An 11,723-nucleotide genomic window follows, 5' to 3' on the forward strand; every position below is an offset into this window, starting at 1 on the left:
ACTTGTGTGATCCTGATCAGGATTGGAATCAATGGATTGAAGCCAATGTATGGGTCAGCTATACCACTGATCATGGTGCAGTTTAATGGACAGTATCATACTTCTTATTGGCATGATCTATGAGGTTCTGGATAGAGAGAAGAAAGAACTGTTGGTCCTGCCTTGAAACAGCTTGAACAAAGAGGATTCAACCAACTGAGCTTAACAGGAGCTATGGAGACCATTCACCTCGTCCAAATATGTATGGAGAACAAGGAAAACATGTCAGGAAGTTTCTGGATTGGGCTATATTTGGATCTAGGCGAAATAAGGCTTTTTCGGTCCAAAAAGAGAGTTGCAGCCAGAATCTTGATCCACTTGCTTTCTAGCTGGCCTAACAGGACGTGGAGGATCTAAAGCTCATTAGGAGACACTCCAAATCAAGTTCAAGTCGTGGCCCATCATAAACCAAAGAAGAACCAGCTTGTTGGTTTGATTTAATTGCAATGTATGGGTTAGTTTATTGGGCTTTCATTTAATTTAAACAAAGACAATTAGGAATTAGAGTAAACCAGATTTGGGTAGATTAGTATTTAAAATAAACCAATTTCGAATTGGATTAGGAGATTAAACCATCTTGGTTTAAATTTAGGGTTTTCAGTTTTATTCTTTTAACATATGTAGCCACGTTTGGCATGAAAAATCAATGAATCGACATTTTTTTCAACTTCTTTGTTTTGAGTTTCTCTCAATTCTGCTGGTGTGTAATATCCAGCTTGGGTTTCTGATTTGGTGTGTCATATCCAGATCAGAAGCCTTGGAGTATCAGGAGGCGAGCCATCTCTCTTGTGTCCCACATCAATCCACAAACCTTGATACAGATCGAGTCTTTGATTCTCTGTTTGCAAGGATTATCTCTGTGATCCATCCTAGACACTAAGCAGGGTGATCCTGTGTCTGTGGAGCAGAAAAAAACATCTTTATAGCATCCCATAGCTCTAAGGAGAAGACCATATCCATCACCTTTCATCCACCCACGCCCCCTTCAAGTGATCCAGGGAGAGACAGCCATTCCAGGGCTGCACCAAGTGGTATCAGAGCCTCTTGAGGGTTAGGGTTTGAAGTTTTAACAAGGGAGCACGAAATCTATCAGTTAACAAACTGTATTCTATGTCTGGATATGAAGAAGAGCTTACAATTCCATTCTTCTATGGGAAGATTGATACAGAGGCATACCTTGATTGGGAAAAGAAGATGGAGTTTCTCTTTGGACTCCTATACTACACTGAAAAGAAAAAGGTATGTCTAGCAGTCAATGGACTCTGTGGAAGTGCATTCTCATGGTGGCAGAGAGTTTCTCAGACTAGGAGATTTGAAAAAAAACCTCAAATATTTCATGGGTGGAGATGAAGACCTTGATGAAGAAGAGGTTTGTCTCGCAGTGGAAACTTCCAAAACTAAAACCAGAAGCAGCAACAAAGCTTACTACTTTAGATCAGCCTGCCTATTGGTCTGAATTGCCATTAAAACCGGCTGAGAGAAGATCTGTGGTTCCTGTTCTATCATTGAAACAAGAGGAGGAAAAGCTGCAAGCTTCTATATTAGCTTCTCCAATAAAACAGATTGAGGAGAGTCATAAAACTGAACCAGAACCAACAACTCTTTGTTTAAAACTAGAGGAGGAGGCAGAAGTTGCAGAAGCTGAGTGTGGCCACGTACCTGATCAAATAAAACAAGAAGAAAATGTTCCTGGAGGGTCATCTAAAGCTCTTGAATTGGTGCTTCCTACTGTTGAGCAAGGTGATAACTTTAAGTCTTTAGCTTGTGAGTTACTAATCAGACCTTTGGTATGTCTTCAGCTCAGCTTAGTGGAACATCTGAGAGTTGTTAAGGGCCTGCAACAAGTTGTTTTTGAACCAGGAGGAAGCTTGTGTGTGGTTAGAAGAAACAAACAAATTCTGGATCAGAAAGCAACTGCATACAAGCTCAATTTGCAAGGTTCATTCACTCTTGAAAAACAAGATTTGTGGTCAAATCTTTTTAAAGGGAGAGAGAATGGTATGATAAAAACTATTTGCAGAGAGAATGAAGGAGAGTCAGGAGGTAACACGTCCTTTATCAGGTTCATAACTGACCAGAACAAGCTGAGAAGAGATAAACAGGAACTGGTGGTGGTTAAAGAGAAGCCAGAACTGAAGGATGAGTATGGGGACCAAACCACACGACCACCTGACCAGAAGGATGTTAAACTGAGAGTACATGGTCTCATGTTGATGATCAGGACGTGGGTAGGATCATCCTGGAGAGAAGCATTCAACTGCAAACTCAACAAAGTGGAGAAATCATCTGCCTTGGAAGCCACATGCAGTGAGGAAAGTTCCAAGATGTTGCTGAGACATGAAGAAGGACTGCAGAGCTTTGTGTTTCATCCTGGAGAGACTAGAGAGGTGATGATATATCTCATGGCCAGGTCAGGAACTTTGGAGTTAAATTATCAAGGTTCTATCATCCTACAGAGCTTGGATTTGAGGACAAATCCTTTTAAAGGAGGAGGGGATGGTGTGATCCTGATCAGGATTGGAATCAATGGATTGAAGCCAATGTATGGGTCAGCTATACCACTGATCATGGTGCAGTTTAATGGACAGTATCATACTCTTATTGGCATGATCTATGAGGTTCTGGATAGAGAGAAGAAAGAACTGTTGGTACTGCCTTGAAACAGCTTGAACAAAGAGGATTCAACCAACTGAGCTTAACAGGAGCTATGGAGACCATTCACCTCGTCCAAATATGTATGGAGAACAAGAAAACATGTCAGGAAGTTTCTGGATTGGGCTATATTTGGATCTAGGCGAAATAAGGCTTTTTCGGTCCAAAAAGAGAGTTGCAGCCAGAATCTTGATCCACTTGCTTTCTAGCTGGCCTAACAGGACGTGGAGGATCTAAAGCTCATTAGGAGACACTCCAAATCAAGTTCAAGTCGTGGCCCATCATAAACCAAAGAAGAACCAGCTTGTTGGTTTGATTTAATTGCAATGTAATGGGTTTAGTTTATTGGGCTTTCATTTAATTTAAACCAAAGACAATTAGGAATTAGAGTAAACCAGATTTGGGTAGATTAGTATTTAAAATTAACCAATTTCGAATTGGATTAGGAGATTAAACCATCTTGGTTTAAATTTAGGGTTTTCAGTTTTATTCTTTTAACATATGTAGCCACGTTTTGGCATGAAAAATCAATGAATCGACATTTTTTTCAACTTCTTTGTTTTGAGTTTTCTCTCAATTCTGCTGGTGTGTAATATCCAGCTTGGGTTCTCTGATTTGGTGTGTCATATCCAGATCAGAAGCCTTGGAGTATCAGGAGGCGAGCCATCTCTCTTGTGTCCCACATCAATCCACAAACCTTGATACAGATCGAGTCTTTGATTCTCTGTTTGCAAGGATTATCTCTGTGATCCATCCTAGACACTAAGCAGGGTGATCCTGTGTCTGTGGAGCAGAAAAAAACATCTTTATAGCATCCCATAGCTCTAAGGAGAAGACCATATCCATCACCTTTCATCCACCCACGCCCCCTTCAAGTGATCCAGGGAGAGACAGCCATTCCAGGGCTGCACCAAACTTCCTGGTGATTCTCCACCACTTTATGTATCCAAATCAAGCTTCTCACAAAGTGATTCAATCTGGTTTGATTGGAACGACGATGAAGCTGTGCTATTCCCAAACTGGGAAACTGGAATCACCTGATTTGAAAGTGGGATAACTTCTTCTTGCCAACTCCTATGAGATTTATTCAACTTCCTGGTGATTCTCCACCACTTTATGTATCCAAATTAAGCTTCTCACAAAGTGATTCATCCTGGTTTGATTGGAACGACGATGAAGCTGTGCTATTCCCAAACTGGGAAACTGGAATCACCTGATTTGAATGTGGAATAACTTCTTCTTGCCATCTCCTATGAGATTTATTCAACTTCCTGGTGATTCTCCACCACTTTATGTATCCAAATCAAGCTTCTCACAAAGTGATTCATCCTGGTTTGATTGGAACGACGATGAAGCTGTGCTATTCCCAAACTGGGAAACTGGAATCACCTGATTTGAAAGGGGAATAACTTCTTCATCCCAACTCCTATGAGATTTATTCAACTTCCTGGTGATTCTCCACCATTTTATGTATCCAAATCAAACTTCTCAAAAAGTGATTCATCCTGGTTTGATTAGAACGACGAAGAAGCTGTACTTTTCCCAAACTGGGAAACTGGAATCACCTGATTTGAAAGTGGGATAACTTCTTCTTGCCAACTCCTATGAGATTTATTCAACTTCCTGGTGTCCACCACTTTATGTATCCAAATCAAGCTTCTCACAAAGTGATTCATCCTGGTTTGATTGGAACGACGAAGAAGCTGTCCTATTCCCAAACTGGGAAACTGGAATCACCTGATTTGAAAGTGGGATAACTTCTTCTTTCCAACTCCTATGAGATTTATTCAACTTCCTGGTGATTCTCCACCACTTTATGTATCCAAATCAAGCTTCTCACAAAGTGATTCATCCTGGTTTGATTGGAACGACGAAGAAGCTGTCCTATTCCCAAACTGGAAAACTGGAATCACCTGATTTGAAAGTGAGATAACTTCTTCATCCCAACTCCTATGAGATTTATTCAACTTCCTGGTGATTCTCCACCACTTTATGTATCCAAATTAGGCTTCTCACAAAGTGATTCATCCTGGTTCGATGGAACGACGATGAAGCTGTGCTATTCCCAAACTGGGAAACTGGAATCACCTGATTTGAATGTGGGATAACTTCTTCTTGCCAACTCCTATGAGATTTATTCAACTTCCTGGTGATTCTCCACCACTTTATGTATCCAAATCAAGCTTCTCACAAAGTGATTCATCCTGGTTTGATTGGAACAACGATGAAGCTGTGCTATTCCCAAACTGGGAAACTGGAATCACCTGATTTGAAAGGGGAATAACTTCTTCATCCCAACTCCTATGAGATTTATTCAACTTCCTGTTGAAATGAGTTGATCAATATGTGAGAAGTGTTGACATGAAGCAATAAAGAGAGGAGAATGAAGTAAGAAGCAAGAGGGGAACAATTACATCCGGATCAAGCAATCACTCAACTTACCTTGCTAGACAAGTCTGTCCGTACAAGACAACCCTAACTTGGAGTGCAAGACATAAGAGTGACTGATGTAGAAGAGAAGAAGGCAAGAAGAATGTTTGGAATCGCCTAAGGGAAGTGGGGAACCGTTGAGAGTGCAGGTCACGGGTCTGGTTAAGGATTCAAAGTCTTCCCACCCGTTAGGACCTGTCACTATCCAGGACCACTTTGCCCATCTCTCCTCTGTCTTAACTTCTTTGTTTATTGTTTCCTTAATGTCGACATCTTGCTGTATGAATTCTATAAATGGGTTGTTCCCATAAACAAATCATTCAAGGGAAAAGAGTTCTCTATTATTCTCTTTGTCAATCTCTCTCTCTCTCTCTCACGGTTCAACCTAGTTCTTCTCTAATCTCTTCACAAATCTTCCTTAAACTCTCACATAAATCCTATAAAACTCTCATGGTATCAGAGCAGCTGTGCTCTTGAGACCTAAATCTCTTTTCTTCCGCGAACTCTCTGTGTTTTATTTCTATTTTTGGCAAAGTTCATCCTGTTCTTGAGGTGTTCTTCAATCTCATTTCCAGAATTTGCCAAAAGTAGCAAAGTTCATCCAAAACTTTCGTTTCTCTTTCTCTCTTGATGGATACCTCCGAGAACCCAAAGATGGTAATGATACCAGTTACTCTCAAGGGTCCTAACTACCTGACATGGGCAAGACTTGCCAAAACAGCTCTCGGAGGCAGAGGTCTTTGGGAGATTGTTGAAGAAGGCCGCCCCACCAAGAAGACTGTCCTAGGAGAGGATGGCAAAGAAGTGGTGGTTGCGGATGCTGGGGATAAGAAGAAAGGTCAGGAGGACCTCATGGTGTTGTCTATCATCCAGAATAGCCTCGCCTTCTCTCCAAGAGGCTTATGCATTCTGTGAAACTTCCAAGGAGCTGTGGGATACTCTCAAGAAGGTGTATGCCAACAAATCCAACATCAGCAAGGTGTATGAAGTAAAAGGAGCAATCAATTCTCTAAGTCAAGAGGACACAGACTTTGATGCTCATTTTGGGAAGTTCCGGTCTCTATGGGCTGAGCTAGAGATGCTCAGACCCGCAACAGTTGATCCGGATGTTCTACATGAAAGAAGGGAGCAAGATAAGGTCTTTGCCTTGCTGCTCACTCTCAACCCAGGGTATGATGACCTTATTAGGCACATACTGAGGAACAAGGAGCTTCCATCTCTAGATGAAGTGTGTGCTGAGATTCAGAAGGAGCACGGCTCAGTGGGTCTCTTTAAGAGAAAGGGAGAGCTAGTGATGGCCAATCAAGCTGAAGGAGCCGAGAGCAAACCTGCCGGAGTAGCCAACAAAGGGTACTACAAGCCGGAGGAAAAGAAAGTGTGGGTGTGTGATCATTGCAAGAGGAAGGGTCACGGCAAGGACAAGTGCTGGATACTTCACCCACACCTCAAACCGGCTAAGTTCAAGACTGATGGTCGGGCAAACTACTCAGGTGATGTAGGAGAAGCTTCCACGGCCTACCGCACTCATGAGGGCAAGGGAAACCAGGATGAGTCCATCAAGAAATCTGACATTGAGGCACTCATCAAAGCTCTCAAGGAGTCTGGTAAAACTTTTGGTTCCTCCCTTAGTGCATCATATCAATTGCCTAGGAGTTTATTCACGGCGTTTCAAGTTGCTCATGAATCTGATAGAGTTAAACCCTTAGTCATAGACTCAGGAGCCTCTCATCACATGATTAGTGATTTAAATTTGATTAAAAATATCACTCCTGCAGTAGGAAATGTTATGATAGCTGATGGTAACAAGGTTCCAATTAAAGGCATAGGGGAACTTAAATTATTTGAGAAAGAATCCAAAGCTTTCTACATGCCTAGTTTCACTTCTAATCTATTATCTGTGAAAAGGGTGACCAATGACTTGAATTGCAATGTTATATTTACGCCTGATGATGTCTACTTTCAGGATATTGACTCATGTAGGTTGCTTGGCAAAGGTGTGAGCAAGGGAAACCTGTACTTGCTAGAAGACACTAAGCTTGCATCCGATCTATCTGTTGCTTTCAATTCAAGTTTTAATTTCCCTAAAGATGTAATGTGGCATGCTAGATTAGGACATCCTCATTCTCGTGCCTTGAACATCATGTTGCCTAGTATTTCATTCCAGCAAGATTGTGAAGCTTGTATCTTAGGAAAACATTGCAAAACTGTATTTCCCAAGTCTAGTACAATCTATGAACACTGCTTTGATTTAATCCACTCGGATGTATGGACAGCTCCATGTCTTTCTAGAGAACATCACAAGTATTTTGTGACCTTTATTGATGAGAAATCCAAGTACACATGGATCACTCTCTTACAATCAAAGGATAGGGTCTTAGATGCATTTATAAACTTTGAAACATATGTCTCTAACCATTATAATGCCAAAGTTAAGATTTTGAGATCAGATAATGGAGGAGAGTACACCAGCAATGCATTCAAAGCTCATCTAGCCAAACAAGGTGTGATTCATCAAACCAGCTGTCCATACACTCCCCAACAAAATGGTGTGGCCGAGAGGAAGAACAGGCATCTCATGGAGGTCACTAGGAGCATGATGTTCCATACTAGTGTCCCAAAGAGCTTTTGGGGTGATGCGGTCCTAACTGCATGCTACCTGATCAACCGCATTCCTACCAGAGTTCTACAAGACTGCTCTCCATTTGAGGTATTGAACAAAGCTAAACCATCTATTGATCATATGCGTGTGTTTGGGTGCCTTTGTTTTGTTTTGAAACCAGGAGAACTGAGGAACAAACTGGAGGCTAAGAGCACAAGAGCTATGTTCATTGGGTATTCACCAAACCAGAAGGGCTATAAGTGCTATGAACCAGAGACTAGGAGAGTCTTGGTATCTAGAGATGTGAAGTTTGTAGAAACCAGAGGGTACTACAACAACAAGGATTGGAATGAGCTGGAGAACTTGTCTCAATCCGCATCAGATAGAGCAGCCAATCTCAGACAAGTCATGAGGAGACTTGGGGTCAGCTTACCTATGGAAGAGCCGGGACAAGCAGGATCAGATAATGTGGGAGGATCAAGCCGGTCTGAAGAGCAAACCGAGACAACTACAGATGAAGTTGAGATCCAAGAAGCTGCTCCCCTTGATCCTGAGGGGGGAAATCAGGGTGAACCACCTGTATCTGAGGAAGTTCATGATCAAGAAGAGCACCATGACCAAGAGGAGGAAGTGGAGGATCAGAATCAGAACTTGGAAGGTGGAGAAGGCACTCAGAATGAAAATGATCAGCCAGTACTTAGGAGAAGTACTAGGATCAAGAAGCCGGCTTCAAACTGGAACAACACCAGAGTCTACTTCAATGCAGAGGCAGTAGCTCACCCACCCAGTGGCGTGTGCTCCCTAGCTCACTATCCAGAAGAACATCAAGCCTTTGTGGGCTCATTGGATCAGGAATGGATACCAAGAACATATGCAGAAGCTATGGAAGATGATGAATGGAGGGAATCAGTGAATGATGAAATGGGAGCCATGGAGAGGAACAACACCTGGTATGAGACAGAGCTTCCAAAAGGAAAGAAAGCCGTGACCAGCAGACTCATACACACTATCAAGTATCTTGCAAATGGAAAGCCAGAAAGAAAAAAGACCAGATTGGTAGCAAGAGGATACACACAAGTTTATGGAGAAGACTATCTAGACACCTTTGCACCAGTGGCCAAGCTTCACACAATCCGGATTATCCTTTCATTGGCAGTAAATCAAGAGTGGGATCTTTGGCAAATGGATGTGAAGAATGCCTTCTTGCAAGGTGAACTAGAAGATGAGGTATATATGAGACCACCGCCGGGAATGGAAGAGATGGTGAAACCAGGAAATGTACTCAGACTCAGAAAAGCCATATATGGTTTGAAACAATCACCAAGAGCTTGGTATCACAAGCTGAGCACTACACTGAATGGGAGAGGCTTTGTGAAGTCTCAAGCGGATCACACACTCTTCACTCTCACCAGCAAGCAAGGGATTGTTGTGATTCTAGTCTATGTGGATGATATCATCATCACTGGTTGTGACAAGGAGGGGATCAGTTCAACCAAGACCTTTCTTAAAGCCGCATTTGATATCAAAGACCTAGGAGAACTGAAGTACTTCCTCGGCATTGAGATGTGCAGATCAAAGGAAGGATTGTTCATGTCCCAAAGAAAGTATACCCTGGACATCTTAAAGGAGGCAGGAGATCTTGGAGGAAGACAAGCCAAGACACCACTTGAAGAAGGTTACAAGGTATTGCGAGAGGGGGAGTATGAAGATACTCCATTTGAAGATGTCAAACAATATAGACGGATGGTTGGGAAGCTGATCTATCTAACCATCACTCGGCCAGATGTGTGCTTTGCAGTTAATCAAGTAAGCCAACATATGCAAACTCCCAAGGTTCATCACTGGAACATGGTGGAGAGGATACTAAGATACTTGAGAGAGGCACCAGGTCAGGGTGTATGGATGGCTTGCAACAAGAACACTGAGGTGATAGGATACTGTGATGCAGATTGGGCTGGGGACAGAATAGACAGAAGATCAACCACCGGCTATTGTACATTCATTGGAGGAAATCTGGTCACTTGGAAGAGCAAGAAACAGAAGGTAGTGTCTTGCTCTAGTGCAGAAGCAGAGTACAGATCAATGAGGAAGCTAACCAGTGAGCTTATCTGGATAAAAGGGCTTCTAGGCGACTTGGGAATTGATATCAAAACTCCCATGACCATGCATTGTGACAACCAAGCCGCAATACACATTGCATCCAACTCAGTCTTCCATGAGAGGACAAAACACATAGAAGTGGACTGCCACAAGGTAAGACAAGCAGTAGAGCAGCAAGTGATTCTCCCATGTTATACAAGAAGTGAGGATCAGCTGGCTGACATCTTCACCAAGGCGGCCAGTAGCAAAGTTTGTGAGTCCATCCTTCCAAGACTTGGACTCATAAACCTCCCATGTCAATAATCCCCTCACCATGGAGTATTCTACTCTTTTTCCTTTGCTCGGTTTTTATCCCAAGTGGTTTTTCCAAGTAAAGGTTTTAATGAGGGAATGCTTCATGGTTTCCAAGCTTGACAATCACCACTGTCAAGCTTGAGGGGGAGTGTTGACATGAAGCAATAAAGAGAGGAGAATGAAGTAAGAAGCAAGAGGGGAACAATTACATCCGGATCAAGCAATCACTCAACTTACCTTGCTAGACAAGTCTGTCCGTACAAGACAACCCTAACTTGGAGTGCAAGACATAAGAGTGACTGATGTAGAAGAGAAGAAGGCAAGAAGAATGTTTGGAATCGCCTAAGGGAAGTGGGGAACCGTTGAGAGTGCAGGTCACGGGTCTGGTTAATGATTCAAAGTCTTCCCACCCGTTAGGACCTGTCACTATCCAGGACCACTTTGCCCATCTCTCCTCTGTCTTAACTTCTTTGTTTATTGTTTCCTTAATGTCGACATCTTGCTGTATGAATTCTATAAATGGGTTGTTCCCATAAACAAATCATTCAAGGGAAAAGAGTTCTCTATTATTCTCTTTGTCAATCTCTCTCTCTCTCTCTCACGGTTCAACCTAGTTCTTCTCTAATCTCTTCACAAATCTTCCTTAAACTCTCACATAAATCCTATAAAACTCTCAAGAAGATGGCTTAGGGAGTTAAGGATGTGAGAATGTGGAGGCAAAGGGAAGGAAGGTTAGGGATCGACCAGGCCGTACAAGAGGCCGTACTGGCCGTACCGTCCGTACTGTCCGGGTCGAGCCATAACTCGGCCAAGAAGAGAAGTTACCCGGGTAAGAGAGGTAAACGGCCAAAGGGGATTTACCATAGAAGATATGACTGTTTGGATGGATAGAGTGACCGCGGCTTATCCTGACAGTCTGGCACAGGCTGTAAAGGCAAAAGGAGTCTCACCCAAAGATGCCTTAAGCGTGTGATCATCCCCATTGGTTTACATTCAAATTAAAGCAACCTTATCCTTGACCTCACATGCTTAGTGCTTCTGAATACCCTAATGTCTCTCTCTATATATTGTAAACTCTGTCTTGATTAATGATTAACACGAGTTCATCATATTCTCTCTCTAGTTCATCATGTTTCTCTTCTACATTTCATAAATCATCTCATCTCACTTTAATCTTTCTCTAAATCTCTCAATACCTGTTCAACTCTCTAAAATCATATGGTATCAGAGCCAGGTTGGCTTTGGTATTGAGATTTAGAGTGTTCTTCAGCTCCAGTTCATACTAGTTCATACTTTCTTTTCGGTTCTAACAAAGCAAGATGGAGGGAAACTACAAGGTCATTACGGTTCCTGTTGCGTTGAAGGGTGGTAGTAACTACCTGTTGTGGTCAAGGCTGGTGAAGACAGCCATTGGGAGGCTAGGGCTGTGGAGTCACATCACGGATGATGCAACCAAGCCAGTGGCTAAAGACGGAGAAGGAGATGAGGGTGTGGGAGATCAAGTTGCTGCGGCAGAGAAGAAGTGGATTCAAGAAGACTTGATGGTGCTTTCAGTGCTACAAGGGTCACTTGAAGAGCATCTCTTGGAGGCCTACAGCTACTGCGAGAC

General features: G+C 42.6%; 1 protein-coding gene across 1 annotated transcript; it reads left to right on the top strand.

Moving 5' to 3' along the window:
* Positions 1–1,369: 1,369 nt before the first annotated feature.
* On the top strand, positions 1,370–3,114 carry LOC117129678. The gene is made up of 2 exons (XM_033282986.1): positions 1,370–1,757; positions 1,839–3,114. The coding sequence occupies exons 1-2, from the start codon at positions 1,386–1,388 to the stop codon at positions 2,697–2,699; spliced, it is 1,233 nt and encodes a 410-aa protein (XP_033138877.1). The 5' UTR covers positions 1,370–1,385; the 3' UTR covers positions 2,700–3,114.
* The last annotated feature ends 8,609 nt before the right edge of the window (positions 3,115–11,723 follow it).

This window comes from Brassica rapa, unplaced genomic scaffold (assembly GCF_000309985.2).
Source record: "Brassica rapa cultivar Chiifu-401-42 unplaced genomic scaffold, CAAS_Brap_v3.01 Scaffold0040, whole genome shotgun sequence".
Taxonomy (NCBI): domain Eukaryota; kingdom Viridiplantae; phylum Streptophyta; class Magnoliopsida; order Brassicales; family Brassicaceae; genus Brassica; species Brassica rapa.

What these genes read in the sequence shown, in the direction of transcription:
- LOC117129678 (XM_033282986.1), top strand. Translation starts at nt 1,386, where the DNA reads ATGAAGACCTTGATGAAGAAGAGGTTTGTCTCGCAGTGGAAACTTCCA. An exon ending in CATCTAAAGCTCTTGAATTG is followed by an intron (nt 1,758 to 1,838) that starts GTGCTTCCTACT and finishes GTATGTCTTCAG; the next exon opens with CTCAGCTTAGTGGAACATCT.